The sequence below is a fragment of the Lactuca virosa genome, chromosome 3, assembly GCF_052849685.1.
Source record: "Lactuca virosa cultivar CGN04683 chromosome 3, Lactuca_virosa_CGN04683_v6, whole genome shotgun sequence".
Classification (NCBI taxonomy): Eukaryota; Viridiplantae; Streptophyta; class Magnoliopsida; order Asterales; family Asteraceae; genus Lactuca; species Lactuca virosa.
In genome coordinates this window covers 105014546-105034089 of record NC_136428.1, presented here as the reverse complement: position 1 = coordinate 105034089, position 19544 = coordinate 105014546, and the positions used below count along the sequence as shown (strand labels likewise).

The following is a 19544-nucleotide window of genomic DNA, read 5'->3' as shown; positions in this document are numbered from 1 at the left end:
TTGTATATTTTTTTAGGGTTAGCTATATAGTAAAAAGATTCTAGATACTATTAGTTACATAGTAAAAAGATTCTTAGATACTATTTTCTACTTCACGTAAATATAAGTAACCAGTTTATAACCCGTTGAAACCACAGGTTATAAAATTAATTAAACTTTCATAATAAAAATTTATAATTATTAATCAATTATTTTAAATAAATCATTTTAAATAAATTATTAATTAAGAGATATATCAAAATTTTAAAGTTATTATAACTTTAAATTTAACATATAATTAGAAAATGTAAATTTAATTTTTGAAATGGGTTGCCTAATATATCTACATGACACATGTCATAATATTAATGATGAGTTGTATTAGAGTGACACTTGGTAAAAGAAGATTAAAACTATTCATTTATTAGAATAGAGATTTGTGTAAATATAAAATATATATGAATGTTTATTAATTAATTTATTTAGTTTTTGATTTATTCAAAATAACAACTTATTAGAAAAATGTTTCTTGAAGTAGCCTTTCTTTAATCAAGTCTTAGCTCTCATAAATTTGTCATTAATTCCAATCTTCTATTTTTTTGGAATATATATTTATTTTTCAAATACTTCTTAAACATCACTCATATATAGAAGCACAAACAAAAGTAACTTAATTAATTTGCAACCGGTTTAGCTAAAATAGAATGTAGTTACTTGCAACCAATTTAGCCTAAAATAGAATGTTGGAGAGGCGTTTCACTACTCAATATGGTTCATGACAGAAGCTTGGAAGTTGTTTACTAACATGCCGAAGAAAACACCCAGTAAATAATCAAAGCACCACAGACTGATTTCAAGGTAGTCTTTGCAGGCATCTTTCCTTTATCACTCCTCAGAACCATACCTTCATATATTGGCCACCCATTTACCACACCAAACCCTGCTATAAATAATTGTCCAAACAGTTCTTCAAACCTCCCATTGATCAGAACTTGCTTAATTCCAACCAAAAAGGCAAATAAGTTGACAATGGCAACAATGCTTAGCGATACAAACAATGGTGAATCCACCCCGAAGGTGAAAACCCCTTGCTGATAACGTTTGTTTAGCTCAGTGTCCAACACTTTGCTCGTCACATTGAATTCAAATGTTGACATGCCAAGAGATGTAACCAACCAATCGAAAAATGAAAAGAGGTAAGTCGAGCATCCAAATATCAACCACATTCTTTGGTAACTCCACCACTTTCTGAATGTTGATCCTGCCACCACATAATCAAGAAGACTTTTCCCATATGCTGCAAGGAAAAGAAACGCATACAAAGAAAACCAAGGGTCTGAAACCTGCATGCATGACAAAGTTTAAATTTTTTTACATCCGTTAATCAAGATTGTTTGTGTATATATGTTTATTAAAGATGCCATTATGTTTACACACCTTTGGGAATATAGCGGAAGAGTTTAAGAGCGTTAGTTGAGGTAAAAAGGCATAGATAATAATGGGAATAGACCAAAAAGCACGGAAATCTATATATGCACAACACAAGGCTTGGAGAGGGTTCATATACTTCATTCCGAATGTGAGAGGACTAAATTTGCACAAAGCTATTTGTAGCAAACCCATGTACCACCTTCTCGCTTGACTTAGAAAGTCATGGAGGGCTACCGGCATATTTCCTAGAAATGCAGCCCTAGTTGGTTTACATACGACAGACTTCCATCCTAAGCATTGAATTCTGAAACTCGTGTAGGCATCCTCAACTAACGTACCATACCTAAACCCAATCTGCATTTAACTTATAACATATTAACAATAATGGAACATTATCATACAGAATGCATGGTTTAACAAAATGGTTTAATGAAAATGTTTAATTAACATATTAAACTTAATCATAATGGAATGGCAGGTTGACATTCAATGAATTTAAAGTTCAGCTACCATTGAATTGTTGAATGAAAAAAATGAACTTTTTATTTTAAATATGTTGTATTGAACTTTTTTGAGTTCAACTTATTATAAGAATTATATGGTAAAGTCATATAAAAAATAAAATGTTTATGTGAAAATCCATTAAACTTTATACAATTATATGTGGATAGCTAAGCATTAGTTGCTGGAAAAAAATGTACCTCTGAACCCCATTTAGTGTTGTCCTCATAACTACAATCCGCAACATGGTGGGCTAATGCTAAACCATCTTTTGAATCATTCGGTTCATTCCATATCCCTTGTGGCTCATTAGGTTTTCCAAGTAGAGCATCTCTTTTGAAGAAGGCGTTAGTGCCCATGAATGACATGCCATCTAAACCATCCATTCCTACACTACATATTTGGTTCTCAAGCACATGTTGGGTACAATAAGTATCGTTGTTGTTGATGTTATAGAAACGTTGAGGAAATTGAACAAATGCAAGCTTTGGATCAACGTTAGGGTCCAAGAAATGACATAACATGCGAAGTGGTGTTTTAGGATCGTTGGAGTACATGTCACAGTCCAGGATGAGGAATATAGGTGCATTTGTCAATTTAGCCGACACTCGAAGCTACAGAAGCATATGGTGATTGCAATAATCAGTTAATTACTATTGATGAAAATACTACATATATAATATCAAGATCAATTACAACTACAAAAATCGATGTGATGATCATTGATCAAGAAAGCTAAGCGTACCAAAGCATTGATGGCACCAGCCTTAAAATGATGTGGGGTGGCTTTATTCTTCTCTCGTGCTACATAGAAGAGATTGGGCATGTAATGACCCGTTACATCTTTATCTTCGTCATTTTTCAGTAGAACCTATTTGTAAGTAATTAATATCATCATAAAATCTTAGTTTATTTATAATAAATTATAAAAAGTTCATGTTAATTCGAAGTAATTATATTTCACTAGTTTTGGGAAAGAATTGTAAACCTCAATCACCGTAGGATGTTGGTGACGTGTAAATTCATTTGTCCATTTGCGGAGAGCTTTGATTGCACGTTCGTCATTTATTTGATCGATATCAATGGTTCCTCGGTCCATCACATCTTTAATAGTAGCTTTCATGTTCTCGTACATTGTCTGCTTACAGTATTTGGTACACCTTAGTCTTTAGATAATTAATAAACCTTCAATCATTATAGGGTCAACATAGTCGGTTGTTTTGAATAATTAAATTTTGATTAGCAAGTGTGATATATTTGTTGTCAAAAAAGGAGGCCGCAGACGTATAATAAATTAGATTAAAATAACAGGTTTTTGCAAAATTATTATTACAGCAAAAAGAAATTAATATTTGTACAACTCATTACAAAGTTTTTTTTTATCCTTGATATTAAGACACTTATAAATCACTAACCACCTTATCAATTTATTAATTTTAATATAATTATCATTCTATCTTATTAAAAAGATAAATATTGTAGAGAAAATATATGATCATGAATGATGATAAATTTGTTAAGTTAAATACAAAATACTCTTTAAAACAATTTATCAGATGAGGGGACTTTAAGATATATGATGATGAAGTATTTAAAAATGCTTTCGAAAATAATGCATGCGTACAAACTAATGTGTACAAACTCAAATGTAACTTGATTTAAAAAAATATAATCTTCAAAGTTAATCATAGCTATGTTCCAAAATTGATAACGCATCATCAGTGTTAAAATAATAATAATTGTGTTTTCTGATTTGACATGTTGGATTAATTAATATGGGTTAAATTACAATGTTTTTAAAGATTCCATTTCGATCTTCGAAAAAGACAGTCCGTATATATTTGAGTTAAAATATGTTACTTTTTTTACCCAAACATGCATACTCTTACAAAATCTCTATTTTAATAAATAAACAGTTTTAATCTCCTCTATTCTAATAAATAAATAGTTTTAATCTCTTTTTGCCAAGTGTCACTTTAATACAACTCCTTATTAATATTATGTCATCTGTCATATAGATATATTAGGCAACTCATTTAAAAATTCAAATTTACATTTTTTAATTATATGTTAAATTTGAAGTTATAATAATTTTAAAATTTTGATATATTTCTTAATTAATAATTTACATAAAATAACTTATTTAAAATAATTGATTAATAATTATAAATTTTTATTATAAAAATTTAATTAATTTTATAACGGTGATTAACACGGGTTATAAACTAGTCTATATAATAAATAACGATTTTACCGTAAGGAGTAAAAACAATGTGGCCATATTCTAAGTAAAAATATAATTAAATAATAAACTAACCATCTACACTACTTTCCATCTTTTCTTTTTCCTGCTATACATATTGTATATCTATTACAAGCGATTTCTAGAGAAAATAAAATTTATAAGTCATTATATTTTGGTTAAACTCCTTACAGATTTTCATAACAAAACTGTTGGATTCACAATGGTCAACCCATATTTCACAAATCTGTATAAACTTAACGAGGGAGGAAGAAAATATCTGTAACAGTCAAACAGTATTCCATATGCAATGAACGGATCTATAAAATCCGACTATATAATTCGACTACGAATATAATGATTATAGAAGAAAAAGCTTTTGATATCCAGAAGAAGCAACCTTTACCTGGATTTCACTTGTCTCAGGGAACAGAGATAGATCATTTTCAAAGTAAACTTCAGGAGATCTATCCATTATATTATACTTTTTGCAATATGGCAACCAATGTTTCGCGAACTTAGCAGTCTCCATGAACGCAAACAACGTCAGCTGCGATCCTCCGTCGTCCGACAAATATACAGACAGCTTCTCCGTCGGGTAATCATACGCCAAAAGAGACAACACGGTGTTAAGAACCCCGATTGGTGGTTCCTTGAACGGATCAGCCGTGCAAACAAACACATCCAGCCGTGGGTAATCGCTCTCCTTCGCCACTTGTGGCAGGTTCTCTGGAAAAACCTCGCGGTGCACTGGATTCAGGAAGAAAGGTTGCCATGCCACCCATAGGAAAGCAAGCACAAGATCAGCTACGAGCAGGAAAATGGTGGTGAAAGAAGGAGAGTTGATAAGGTTACAACAATGGCGATAAATGAGTGCGAAAATGGCCACTGCGTAAACCACTGTGTAAAGTCGATTGAACCATCTTGTGGGTGAGGCTCTCTTTGTGTTAAGCGGAGCTTTCAGCATGGTGTTTTGCGATAAGGAGCTTCGATAAGCGAGCTTGTCTCGCACCATTTCACATATCTTCCTATCTTCCTATATAGTCCTTCATTCCGCGTGTCCATTCAACAATCCATTCTCATTCAAAATGAAATTCCTATTTTACCCTTCCTTCTTTACTATATAATATACTAGGTTACAATCTGTGAAATCTACGGGTAAAAAATTTGTAAAAAAATTATATTATTAATAAGAAGTAAATTTGTTTAACATTTTTATATTTATTATTTAAAATTAATATTAATATATATTTGTACAAAAATATACAAATTTGAATAGATGTTAAAAGAAACACAAGCAAACATTAGAAAAGTTAAATACAAAGATAACTAAAGTGAAAGTTTGCATATTTGAATGTTTTATGAAATGCGAGGGCAAATCAATAATTTTTTGATTTGAGGGAGCAAACAATAAACACCATGATTAAAGTGTGAAAATGAAATATCAAAACAAAATCAATATTATGGATTGCAATGGTATATAAAAAATTTAAATAAAAAAAAAACACAATTGTTTTAATTTAAACACTACGAATGATTTATAAATTTCTAAAAACTTCCTTATACACAACATTGGAAGTTTTGTTTGTAAGTCTACCATCCTTATCTAAAATTAACAATTTCAATCCTTCTCTACTTTGAACTCTCGATAAAGCAACATACAACTGTCCATGTGAAAAAACAGGATCTTTGAGATACAGACCAACCTTTGATAGCGACTGCCCTTGACTTTTATTAATTGTCATTGCAAAACATACAGCCACAAGAAATTGTCTTCTTTGAAATTTGAAGAGAATTTTTTTTTCAGATGGAGTTAAAGACAATCTTGGAATAAAGGTTTGTTTTCCAATATTAGTTCCAGATATGATAATTGCCTCAATAACACGTTTGCCCAAAGATTTCACTTGTAGTCTGGTGCCGTTACATAATCCATTCTTTTGATCAATGTTTCTAAGTAACATAACTGGAACACCGACTTTTAAAATTAACCTATGATTTGGCAAACCTGATATTTTAAGACCATTTAAAATATCTGGGGAGTATAAATTGGGATCAAAATGATCATGAACAAACTCTGATTGGCAAAGACTATCTGAACTTAAATATTCAACTTCGTCTCCGGGAAACAGTGCTAAAAAACGATCATTGATTTGTTGGACAACTTCATTTTTCGGAGCTAGTATAGCTCTTTCTTGAAAATAACTCATAACGTTGAATTTTTCCAAGATTGAAGGATATACAAACTCAATTAATGAACCTATAGGATCATGTGGATCATTAATGAGAATATCATCCGGAACATCAATAATCGCTTCACCATCGTTTGAACCACCAACTTTTCCTTCTCCTATATCCAAAAGCCAGTTTGCAAAACTTTGTATTTTTCGAATATCAGATGGTTCCCTTCCAACGGTTAGTCTCATGTTTATTGTTAATCTATGGACTTTGCATTGTTGCCATATATATGAAGAACTTAAAGAAGCATTAACAATATTTTGTCTACTGCCTCCTTGAACAACAGGTAGAATCTGTCTGAAGTCTCCTCCAAAAACAATCACTTTCCCTCCAAATGGAATTTTTGAGTTGCCAGACTTGTCAAAGTTACATACATCTTTCAGAGCTCGATCTAAAGCTTCAAATGCATGCTTGTGGACCATAGGTGCTTCATCCCAGATAATCAATGAGGTTTTTCTTACTAATCTGCCGAGTTCACTATCAGGCGATATCTTACAAACAGAATCCTCTGTAAGATTCAATGGAATTATAAACCGAGAGTGTGTTGTCCTACCTCCAGGCAATAATAACGATGCAATACCACTTGAAGCAACATTTAAAACTATATCACCTTTACATCTAATTGCTGCATATATCGTCTTCCAAAGAAAGGTTTTGCCTGTTCCACCATATCCATACACAAAAAAAACACCTCCTTTCTTATCATTGACTGTAGTCATGATATCAATAAAAATATTTCGCTGCTCATTTGTTAATGCATGAAACATTCGATCAAACTCTTTCTTTAAGATGGGTATGTCATAGTCTAGCTCCTCCGTGATAAGGCGATTTGTTGAAGAGGAAACCATATCAGTATCAGGGTAAGGCATTTTGTTATAATTTTTAAGACTGGTGTTGTTACGAAGTAAAATCTGTTCGATCTCAAACAAAGTCAGGTTTTTAAGTTGATCCTCATTGAGTGTTAAACCTGTAAAAATTATGAATATGTAAAAAACAATATAATATTAAAAACATTAATTTTTATAAACAAATTTGCACGCTGCATATTGAAAATATATAATATTCATTTTTAGAAATAATGTTAAAAAATTATAATACCTGGAGACTTTAATGTACGTTGCTGGTTGTAAAGAATATCATCTGACAATAGTTGCCATGTATTTTCCCAAACAAACTCTGGTCTACCCAAACTGTCAGACATTAACATCGTAGCAAATAAGAAACGCAGATAAAAACCACTTCCTGAATGACTTGCTTCCTTAATTGCTTCGACATATTCTTTGTCGTCGTCTAAGAGGCCCAAAGCATAACATGCATCTCGAAAAGTAGGAAATTCTTCACCATTTACCGTACGAATTTCTTCAAATGATTTTGGACCTTTCACTTTATTTAAAAGAATTCTTAGGAAGTATATTTCACCAAGTTTAGGTGAAACAGAGTGAATCCTTCCTATTGAACGTCCAATTTTCCTTGGCTTCCACAACTTATGATTAGCTTTCCAAACGAACTTTGTCGGAAATTCAACATATGTAAGTTTTCGTGCATCTTTATTAATTTTATTACATTCCATCCAAGATGTGAACATAGAAGCAGCAACTGAAGGTTGTTCAAGAACATCGTCAATATCATCGTCTGCAGCATATATAAGTTGTTGTTGATTAGGAAGATGAAAAGGTAGTCGCATCACAGAAGGATATCGGTAATGAACATCATATTTAAATATTCGCCATGATGCTTCACATGCAGATAAATATCTACAATCATAATAATCTTTTATTTCATCGACAACCTTTTCTTGATGAGAATCAGTGTTGATGTCAACAGCAACTGTAGCTCTATCTGGACCTTTGTTTATATATTTAAACAGATACTTTATGGAAGATCCTTGATTGCACCATTCAACATTAATATGTGCCTGATATCTTTTCAACAGATATTTGTTATATGGAACAACATTTCTGTTGTCTAACTTGACACCTGATTTTTCGACAAAATATCCATTGTTTCTTCTCATATATAAGGGATAACCGTTGTTATCAACTGAAGAATGATTACAGAATTGCTTTGGAAAATTTTTCGAACATTGCCTGTCAACCATACATGGGCAATTCATATTTTCAGCTCCACAAGGACCATGTATCATGAATTCACTTACAAGTGAATACAACTCTGGCTCTTCATTGATATTTGGAATCTCCGCGGAAATTATCGGATCAATATATTCAACAGTAGGCCGCTTGGAGTCAGGATGCATAAATAGACAAATATGACTATGTGGCAAACCCCTTTTTTGAAATTCAATTGTATAGACAACTGCAAATAAATTTTACAAAAAATATATGATTAGTAGTGAATGAATTATATTTGCAACTAATAAATAATGTTAAGAAACGAAAAAAGAATAAAAAATAAATTTTTATTAAACAACAACTTTCAATACCTGCTTGAACGATGCCGAAAATTTTATTTTCCCGTATGTCTTTAATAAAAGCATCAAGCTTTATTTTGAATAGCCTACATAAGATATCAGGTCTATCTTCAGGATGCAATGAAGTGTTACGAAGAAACCTTTTAACTTCAGGCCATTTTGGGTTACATGTAAAGGTTATGAAGAAATCAGGATATCCAAACCATTTACATAAGGACATGGCGTCAAGGTAGTTTTGCATCATATAACGTGCACCGCCAGTGAATGAGGTAGGTAAGATAACACGTTGTCCGACGTTGGATATATCTCTATTCCCGAGGTCTTGTTGATTACGTAAAATCTCATAAGACTCGCATCTAAGAATTTGTTGTTTGCTCCTTATGAAATGTAATCTCTCGCTTTCAATCATAGTATAAGCGTCTACCAAAAACTGTTGGAACAACCTTTTTGAATTAAGAATTAGTGAAAAATATTGATCCCTGTCCTGTATTCTATAAGAAAAAAAATTCTCTCATTGTACAGTTGGGCCGCTTGCTGTTGCTTGAAGATGTAATACCTCGATGTGGTATGTCAACTCTGTAACCATCATCACCATATGGAAAGAGTAGTGGATATTGAAGAGGAAGGTATGATGGATGTAATTCACTAATACGCCGTAGAGAACCAGATGAAGTTTGAACAACAATATCTCTATTATCAATTGAATCACCAATATCTCCAACAATCAAAGCTGCTACCTCAGAAGCAGACGGTAGGTTGTATGTCCTTCCATCTTGGTCCCTTCTTCCAATAATTCTCAACTTGATATCAGCACAAGGATTTTCATTAAAACAATCTCTAACCATCCTATAAGATTGAACCAAGACATTATTTGAATCTAACATCAATTTCAAATCTTGTATAATATCATCATCAAGGATAGAAGAATTTGATGTAGATCGTTGATTTTCTCCACTGCAAGTACCATTAACAGATAAACATAAGATAAATAAAGAAAGTATTACTGATCAATAAGATATATATTAATATTAATGTGATAATATAGAAAAGTGTACCCCAAGCATGTTCGTCTATTTGCGATTTCATTATCAGTATCGTATATGTACAACTGAGAGAATTTTGGTTTAAATCCCTGATTTGGTAAAAGGCTTCCGATACTATGATAATTTTGACCACTAAGTCTAAAAATGTATGGAGCATTGCCTCTATTGATTGAGGAATCAATTTTGTCACCCATCGACGTAAAAGAAAACATAGAATTGTACGAACGAATGTTCTTCATGAAATATTTGCTTTTAGAATCTCCAGATTTAAAAAGAATTTCATAACTTGGAGGTGCATTCTTTAACTCTGGAAGTTCAACTTTGCCATAACCACAACATAGAGAATAATTTTCATTATCCTTTTTTCTACATTTGATAGATTCATCTTTCCATAATTTTGCAAAACATGTTTGGCATAAAACATTCTGATCACCATGATCCAAATAATCTGTGAATTAAGTTTTACATAAAAAGTTAATATTGTAAGTTTAGATAATTGAAAATGATTGGATAAACAACTGTAAATTTTATACTTTTTAAAAATTTACCTTTTGATATACCGTTGTATATGTTTTGATTACTTTGACCATCATTGTTGTCTTGATCGGATGTCAAACCAATTATTGGAATAGGAGATAAATTTGCCCTTTTTTTGTTTTTATTACGATTAGGATTGGTAGACATGACTGAAGATGATCTCTTTGTTACTGTAGATGAGTTGTTTGATGTGTCACCATTTGAAATTACAGAGTATTGTCGAATATTTGGTAACGGTGATTGAAAACTGTTTTTTGAAATATCCATCGCTAGGGAAAAAAGATTAAAAATATGCATTGTTAAATATCATAGAATAAAAATATATATTATTAGATGAAATGGTACAATAAATGACTTACCATTGGAAATGTTAGATAACAGAGTTCTAACATTTAAATGTGAAGGAGGATTTTGTAAAATTGATTGTTTTGACATGTTTACAGTTGATTCAGATGAGGTTATGTTTTTATTTCGACGAACAACTCCGTTGATTTTGTCTGTAAAAAATATGTTAATGAGAAATGAGTCAATATTTAATATGAAATAATAAGTTTTAATTTATATTTCTAAACAAAGATAAAAAATTTAAGAGCAATCAAGTATGTTACCGTTTGAATCCATTCCGATGTTTGGTAACGGTGTTTGAAAACTGTTATTGGAGATATCCATGACTGGGAAAAGAAGTTTGAAGGTATACAATATTAAATATGATACAATGACAATATATGTATTATAAAATAAAAATATATATGAGATACCATTGGAAATGTTAGATAACGGAGTTCTAAAATTTAAATATGAAGGTGTTTGTAACATTGGTTGTTTTGACATTTTCCCATTTGACATAGATGTGCATACGTTTTTGTTTCGATTGACCACTCCTTTGAATGTTTCTGTAAAAAAATTGTTATAAGAAATGGATAAATTATAAATAAAAGTGTAATTGTTTGAAGGTTAGAAAGAAAGTGTAAAAACAATGATGTATGTTACCGTTTGAATCGAAGCTGATGTTTGTTGACGGTGATTGAAAACTGTTATTGGAAATATCCATGACTGGGATAAGAAAATTGAAGGTAAACAATATTATATATGATACAATAAGATTGTCAATTATAAAAATAAATTAAACAAATAAATGACTTACCATTGGAAATGTTAGATAAAGGAGTTCTAACATTTAAATGTGAATGATGATTTGGTAACATTGATTTTTTTGAAACATTGGCACTTGATGTAGATGCGGATACGTTTTTACTTCGATGGACAACTCCTTTAAATTTGCATTGAGAAAAAAAATTATAAATAAAATAACTTATAAATAATATTAGAAATCGATAAATAATATATGAATATTAATATTGATAAATACATATTACTTTAAAAAAGCATTTCAAATTAATTACTTTTATATTTAACTGATAAAAAAATATGTACATGACTTTAAGTAGGTTATCTATTAATTTCATTTTCAAAAGATGTGACATAGATGAAATTGAAAGGATTCATTTGGTCATACCTTTTTTTTTATTGTCCAAATATAATTTTCTTATTCTTCTTTTTTCTCTAGCCTGAACATGATAGATGTTTCTATCTGAATCTGTATAAGCATATATATATATATATATATATATATATATATATATATATATATATATATATATATATAGAGAGAGAGAGAGAGAGAGAGAGAGACATAAAATAGTTATAATTAAGATTAAATTTTTTTATAAAGAAAGTAATAACATATTAATTGAACGTACCGTTAGCACCCGGGTTACTAACATTTGTAGAAGATAGAATTTGATCGACTGATGTAGTGTACATCGGTATATGTTTTGTATTATCAAGATAGAAATTATTTAATTTTATCTTCTTATTAGTCTTGTAAACATCCATGTTAATTGTTAGTATCTGAAATATAAGAAAAATAAGAGAAAATATATTAATGGTAATTTTTGTACTGTAATATACTACAAACCTGTACATCAGAATTTATTTTGCCTTTATTTTGTTTATATTTCAGATTCATTGAGGGGTTACACAAAGAAAGCTAAAAGTACAATCAAAATCAATACGAATAGAAATAAAATTTTATATTTATGTTTTTTGAGTTCGGGGGCATTTCTGTGACGTTATAATGACAAATACATTTTTCTATCAGTTTTTTGTTATATTTTTTCTTCTTTATTATTAGTTGATTGTATTTTGTATTACTTGACTGGTAGGTTCTATTTTGAATTAAGGGGTAGTTCTGTCATGTTTCACAGAATTACATATTTGTCATTGATTTGAACCGGTTTACACCAAAAAACATATTAATCAAAGGGAAATAGGATATGATGTAGGCTTAAACAGAACCATTTTTAGTTGTTAATATTACTGAATACGAAATTTTCGTTTTTGCATTACCCTACTACTATTTACTTAGCATTAAACTTTAATTCAATGTCACTTAATATGTTCATCCATGTTTTATTCATGTAGGTTTTTATACAATCTTTACACGAAAAACGTCTATCTAAACATCAAGCATATGAAAGTGGACCAGGTGTAAAAAGTATTTCATATTTCCTAATGGCCGATGTTTAGCAGTTCGTAGTAACAACCATATGTTTAGAGTAAAAAAAACAATGATAAGCAGAATTTAAGTCGCAGAATTCAGAAGAAGAAAAGAATTTTCAATTGTACGATTAACACAAACATTGAGAAGCAATCATATATAATCATGAGAAACTTACCGAAGGAAAAAAGTCGGTGATTGAATATCCGAAATTAAGAAACAGAATTGAGATGCAGAGAGTGTCCTTTGGATTGAAGTATGTAACTGAATATTCGAAATTCAACTTACGTGAGATTATTAAGATTAAGATCCATAATAACCACACAATGCTGTAAAGAAATACTGATTATCATATGTTTCAAATATATACTGACAAATATATACTGACAAATATATGATCAAATCGACATAATAATGAAAATTAAATGTAATAGATATGATTGATATGGATACCATAAAAAAATGCTCTTAATCAGGTAATTATATAATTTCCATATTGAATATCGATTTCTAAGTGAAAGAAATAAATGGTAAAATATGGTATTTTATATTTGTAAAATACGTTTTATCTGCATAATTTGCTTAAATGTGATTTATTTTAAGAAGTTTCGAATCATAATACCTGTCATAGTGGTATGTGTTTTGAAAAAAATACACCTGTGTCAAAAAACCTAACACATCACATGGAATGAACCGGCGAGGGCATATTAGTCTTTTGCATATATATATATATATATATATATATATATATATATATATATATATATATATATATATTTTGGCCAAAAAGTGTTATGTACTTTGTATCGATTCAGAAACAGAAAGATATATTTAAGTTGTGAATGATCCAGATCAATATGAACATTCCGGATGCAATATTTGTAAATAAAAAAAATTGACATGTTATTTAGGTCTACCAGAGGAGACAATAAATTCACAATTATTTTGTAATGTAAAGACTGAAAATTGCAGAGGTTAACAAAAGGATTGACAAAGGCCAAATTTGACATCTGATGCTTATCCATTCTATCCACTGTTACACATTCAAATACATAGACATATCTCATGTGACAACTTCATTACAATGTACATTTCTAACATTACATATAATTTTTGAAAAACATATTCCCGTGATGCATGCACCGATTTCATGTGCATTTGATATACCACTTTTTTTTAATTTATTCATATTTGATACATGTTTTTTCATATAGCTAATTTACTCATAACACGAAAAAGAAAAGTACACTGCTTTATTTGCACATGAAAGCTAATTCTGTCGAATTATTTTTGATATATCTATGCATAATTAGAATCTTTATAATCATAATTGTTAAGTATTCAAACTTTCATCAGTAGACACACTTATGACACACATATAAAGGAAGGCTTAAAGTACAAAACAGACATCGAACAAAAAGAAAAGTTATTGCTTACCTAAAAGCTTAACATCCATATTTATTACGCCAACAAATCACTTTAAAATTGGATTATTCTAATTAAAGTCATAACCCAAAAAAATAGTTTTTTACTTCAGATAGAGATTAGAAACAAAAAGAAACCAAGAACTATGAATGTTTGAATACTGAACACCACGAAGAGCAAAACTGCCAAACAGAATCCCAAAAAAAAAAAAAAATTCAAGAATATTGTTGATTCAAAAAGTCCAAACTGAAATCACTTTTCAAGTTTTGGTATTAAAAGACCTGTGTTGCCATCGACCTTGGAATTCAAGCGCGGTATTTTTGTAGACGAATTGACATTATCATATTCATCAACATCAATTGTATCTCCAACGTTTCGTTTTTTTACATTTGGGGGTGAATTAAACTTGAAGGGACTTGTAGCTTCTGATTTGTCGGGCATGGAAGGCGTCAAATTATCACCGGTCTGTGAGATGGCGTCCTTGAAGCAAAATCAGGAAATAGATTTAGTACGAAAATAATAACAAAAAATATTTGATAAAAAAAATTTATATAAAAATAAATAATGTAGTTTTATAGGCTAACCTTCAACGACTTCGTTTCGTGAGATGCTTCGTGAGATGCGATTTCTGTATCATCAGGATTTCCAGAATTACCTGCCTGCTTTAGGTGCATAAAAAGTATGTATTATCATTTGTGGGTTTAAGGTTTTATTCCATCAAGATTTACAATTAATTAGTAATTAGTAAAAATCATTAAATAAAAGTGTGCATCATAATTTCCAAAAAAAGATGTATATAAATACCTCAACAGATAACTTTTTTTTCCAAAGCATTGATAACGTTACTATCAAGCTTATAGCCAAGTATCCCAAACCGATTGTAGTTATTGGATACGTTGAATCTATTAACATCTATCTTGAATGCCATCTTTTTATGTACCAGACATTTGAGGTCATAAGGATACATTCTCGGATTATCCCCAACCTGGAAAAAATGTCTTATGTATTATTGTTATGGTTAAAAGCAAATTAATATTAATTAATACAAATAAAATGAAACAAATAATAGAATTTAATAAAACATATATTATACTTAAGTTATACCTGTTTGATTTTCTCTATGAGCTCACTTGCACGTTGTTTGACAAGTCTATAAGCATCTCTATCAAACAGAGTTAGTGTGATTGTGCCAGAATCATCTTGGACACGAATATGTATTTTATACCTACAAAAATATCCCACATAAATTTATATTAAATATGTTTAAGTTTAACTATACATTATTAATGATTAATAATGTATTTAATTTGTCCGGTTAAGGTTTTGGTAAATGTAAAAAACCTTGGAGCTGAAGAAATCTCCTTTTTTTTACACTTATCAGTAGAGCATTCAACAACCACACTTGCATCACCACTATTTGGACCGCTAAAAACATCTCTTCGATCAACTTTCTTTCCACAGTTTGAACACGCATCATAATACCAATCAATATCTTGTCGTATACCGTAAATTGTACCAACAATGATAAATTTCCCGACCTAAAAAAATATAAAATACAAAAAGATTCATAAAAAAACAATGCAACTACAATAAATGAATAATATAAAACAAAATCACATTAAATAAACCAAATTATTGACATACCTCTTGTGGTTCTAGCAAATCGACAACATTTTTAACTTTGTGATTATTCAAAAAGTCTTCATATTCATTGTATGATTGAGAGCTATCAAAAGTCAAAGAAGAAGAAGGGTTTTGAATTCTTCGTAATCCAACCAAGCTGTTTTTTTATTTAGGAAAATAATTATGAAATTAGTAAAATTATTAAAAAGAAACAAAATAAGAATGAATAATTAAAATAGTTTGTTACCTATCTGTGAAGGCCACAATTTCGGGAAGATCAGCATTTATGAACATACGTGTGTGATCAAAATAATTGTTAACAGAAGGAATTCCCGTTGAAAGAAAATAAATTAGTCAAAATAATGAGTAATAAAAAAGCGTAAAATAACGAAGGTTGCCTTTTATAAGAACTGTACCGTTATAGACATTAAGTCTTGCAAACTGCAAAATAATAACCACACGACCAACTTGTTTATGAGCTTCAAGATAAGAAATCACTTGGTATGCGAAATCTGCAAACAATGTGACGTTAACTTGCAAACCTCTGCAGAAACAGTAAAGGTTAAATGTTTATATAATAATAATAATAATAATAATAATAATAATAATTTAATATATAATATAATAAAAGTTATAATTACTCTAAGTTTCTGATTTGTAAAGTTAGCCTATGTTTCGATTTGCTAACATCACGGGAATCCAGCTTGCCTAACGAAACAACTTCACCTATAACATCTACAAAATGATAATACAATATGTCAAATTTATGTAAAATTAAAAAATTAAATATAAAATGCAATAAAATAGGGGGAAAAAGTACCAATTGAGATATTAGATGTAGTTGTCGCAGAGATAATGGTTTCACATTTAATAACCCTTATGATCATGCTTACATTTCGGGTTCGAATCCCTATAAAAAAGAAACTGAAAAGCTACAAAATTCATAATAACCAGGAAGAATCCCCGTTTTGCGGGGTTAGATACACCAAAAAAATGTCCACCAAAGGGCTAGAAGTTTCTAGCCCAGCGGTACCGGTTGTTGCATTCTCTTCTAGAGGTTGAGGATTCAAGTCTAATCGGAGACATAAGTGGAATTAAGAATAGTTTAGAAGTAGAGTAGATTTGCTGTTCTTAAAAAAAAAAAAACCAAAAGAATGCCGAAATTGGGCCCATTCTTATCGGTGACTTTAGCTCTTCAACTCGATGGACTGTGTTTAATCGCTATAAAGTCGGTTCTGATTGTCCTTTTACATTCTTTTCTTTCGTCACAATCGCAACTTTGTCTAGGAATCTGAAATGCTCAAAGGGTAAAATAGTCATTTACTTACATTCAAATGAATCGAGTTATTGAGTTTGTCTAATTTTGGACTAAACATTGAACAAATGAAAAAAATATATGGACATTAATGTAATTTACTCTTGTATGAGTAAACTACATTAGAAAGATATAAGTTGCTTTGCTTTCTATATTCTTTAGGCACTATAGTGTTAAGTTTTAGAAAGATATAAGTTGCTTTGCTTTCTATATTCTTTAGGCACTATAGTGTTAAGTTTTGGATGTACATTTTTTAAAGTACAATGTTGTAACAGGAAGAAAAGAAAGTAGTATGGTATTAAAAACAAACGAAAGAAAGTCTATTGTTTTTCTTGCATTTAACAAAGAGAATCACGGTAATGATTACTAATCTTTACAGACTTTCCATGGAGACCATTTTTTAAGGGGTTGGCCAAATGGACACCCCATTTTGCCATTTAGATACCCTATATAATTTTTAAGGTATTTTTATTGGTTAAAATTACATTGTTTTTTAAAAAAGATGATTAAAAATAGTTACCTATTGGTTGACTTTTGATAAAGATGTCTATATGGTGTCTAAAGGGTGTCTTAATAGCAGCACCCTTTTTTAAAGTCTTAGGCTATACGGTATGAAGTTATGGTGGCTACGCGTGGGGCTTACGTGGCAAGGCCACCTACGCGTGAACACCGCCCCAGGCGCGCGTAAGTGCCTTGTGGCGTAGTGCATATCACGGACGAAGACAGCCAATTAAAACAAGAGAGAGGGTAAAACGACTATCTTTTTGACCGTTTGAGTTTACAAAAAAAAATTAAATTAAATTTTAAATTTAAAAAACACCACCTTTTATATATATATATATATATATATATATATATATATATATATATATATATATATATATATTCACTCTTCATTTTACACTTCTAAATCCAAAAAACTACTCCTATTTCTTTCACTTTTCTTCAAAAAAAAATGGATCACAACCAAAATACTCCACCCACTCCAAACACTCCAAGTGATTATCAAGCTTATATGCAATTGTTGAATTCTCCAATCCAACAACAACCTTTATTCACTAATCTTCATTACAACCCACAATTCTTCCAACAACAACGACCACAACAATAATTCACTCAACCTCAATTCATTCCCCAATTCCAAGGTTTCCAACAACAAGCTTCTCCACAATTCCAAACACAATCATCTCAAGTCCCATTATCTAAATCCCAAACCGTGAACCTCGACAACAACGATGTATTGTCCAAGAAACACCACAATCATCTCGAAGAAGGCAACCACAAGGAAAAGGGAAAAAGAAAGCAACGACTTGAAACGAAGAAGAGGAAGAAGCTTTAGCAAAAGCTTGGATTTTCATATACTGTGATTCGAGAAGAGGCAACGCGCAATCTGGAGAAAGTTTTTGGAATCGTGTTTTGGATCACTTTCACGCGCTACTTGGAAGGAAAACGGATCGGTCGTACGATGCGGTCAACGGAAAATGGCATGATCTTCGCGCGATTTGCACAAAGTTTAATGGTATATTTGAAAATCTAAAAAATATCCATAAAAGTGGTTCGAACGATTTCAACATTTTATGAACCGCGTGCTACCAATTCAAAGTGACCAACAACGATAAACCATTTGGTCACCAAAAAGCATGGGAAGTTTGCCGTCAAGGTCCAAAATGAGTCCTTAATCCGGAGACATCGCATTCGGACTCGACCACCGGCTCCAACAAAAGACCAAAAACTTCTGAATCGGACACGGGTTTTGGGTTAGACCTCAATGATTACGTCGATGTTGCCGAGGGAGAGGGTCCACCTGAAGTCCAACTCCGTCGACCACCGGGAAGGGACAAAGCAAAACGGGCGGCGTCTTCAAGCGGGAAAGCAACCACAACTAGCGACGACGGGCTTGTGGAATTCATAAATAAAACTTTAAGTTTTCTAGAAAGAAAATACGAATCCACGGAGGAATCTCCTCGCCAAAAAATCGCTCTTACCGATCTTCAAATCATAAACTCGAAGCCCCTACCGGATCTCGACCCCGAAAATCTCGCGACATTTCTCAAAATCCAACAACGTGTCCGTGCTAAGTATGGGGATTAGGTTATAATATTTATGTTTTAGCTGTTATGTTGTGTGTTTTTTTTAAGTAATTTAGGATAAATAAATAATTTAGTTTTTTTTTTAAATATTTTAGGATTTGATTTTGTGTGTTTTAAAATTAATGAAATGTGTTT

At 30.9% G+C, this 19544-nt stretch overlaps 3 protein-coding genes across 3 annotated transcripts; all 3 read right to left on the bottom strand.

Annotated features, from left to right (window-relative positions):
* Positions 1-627: 627 nt before the first annotated feature.
* On the bottom strand, positions 628-5183 carry LOC145166332 (cellulose synthase-like protein G3). Its single transcript, XM_079085284.1, has 6 exons — positions 4560-5183; positions 2900-3049; positions 2657-2782; positions 2112-2525; positions 1417-1764; positions 628-1322 (listed from the first exon to the last, which is right to left on the bottom strand). Exons 1-6 carry the CDS (start codon positions 5166-5168, stop codon positions 780-782), a joined length of 2190 nt encoding a protein of 729 aa, XP_078941410.1. The 5' UTR covers positions 5169-5183; the 3' UTR covers positions 628-779.
* Positions 5184-5691: 508 nt separating this feature from the next.
* Positions 5692-14674, bottom strand: LOC145163903 (uncharacterized). The gene is made up of 16 exons (XM_079082648.1): positions 14663-14674; positions 14543-14563; positions 12375-12446; positions 12157-12307; positions 11541-11666; positions 11387-11449; positions 11155-11289; positions 11005-11067; positions 10756-10893; positions 10408-10665; positions 9872-10307; positions 9481-9770; positions 9337-9392; positions 8829-9246; positions 7487-8701; positions 5692-7355 (listed from the first exon to the last, which is right to left on the bottom strand). The coding sequence occupies exons 1-16, from the start codon at positions 14672-14674 to the stop codon at positions 5692-5694; spliced, it is 5118 nt and encodes a 1705-aa protein (XP_078938774.1).
* Positions 14675-15186: 512 nt separating this feature from the next.
* Positions 15187-19229, bottom strand: LOC145163902 (uncharacterized). The gene is made up of 8 exons (XM_079082647.1): positions 19124-19229; positions 16825-16914; positions 16646-16739; positions 16447-16548; positions 16026-16161; positions 15723-15919; positions 15486-15606; positions 15187-15366 (listed from the first exon to the last, which is right to left on the bottom strand). The coding sequence occupies exons 1-8, from the start codon at positions 19227-19229 to the stop codon at positions 15187-15189; spliced, it is 1026 nt and encodes a 341-aa protein (XP_078938773.1).
* Positions 19230-19544: the final 315 nt, after the last annotated feature.

Coding starts and splice junctions, on each gene's coding strand:
- LOC145163902 (XM_079082647.1), bottom strand. CDS start 19,229: ATGAATTCCACAAGCCCGTCGTCGCTAGTTGTGGTTGCTTTCCCGCTT. Junction 16,740..16,824: donor TACATCTAATATCTCAATTG/GTACTTTTTCCC, acceptor ATCATTTTGTAG/ATGTTATAGGTGAAGTTGTT. Junction 15,607..15,722: donor GAGATTTCTTCAGCTCCAAG/GTTTTTTACATT, acceptor ATATTTTTGTAG/GTATAAAATACATATTCGTG.
- LOC145163903 (XM_079082648.1), bottom strand. Junction 10,308..10,407: donor ATACAACGGTATATCAAAAG/GTAAATTTTTAA, acceptor CTTAATTCACAG/ATTATTTGGATCATGGTGAT. Junction 8,702..8,828: donor TTTCGGCATCGTTCAAGCAG/GTATTGAAAGTT, acceptor ATTTATTTGCAG/TTGTCTATACAATTGAATTT.
- LOC145166332 (XM_079085284.1), bottom strand. CDS start 5,168: ATGGTGCGAGACAAGCTCGCTTATCGAAGCTCCTTATCGCAAAACACC. Junction 3,050..4,559: donor CTGAGACAAGTGAAATCCAG/GTAAAGGTTGCT, acceptor TACTGTAAGCAG/ACAATGTACGAGAACATGAA. Junction 1,323..1,416: donor CTTCCGCTATATTCCCAAAG/GTGTGTAAACAT, acceptor TCATGCATGCAG/GTTTCAGACCCTTGGTTTTC.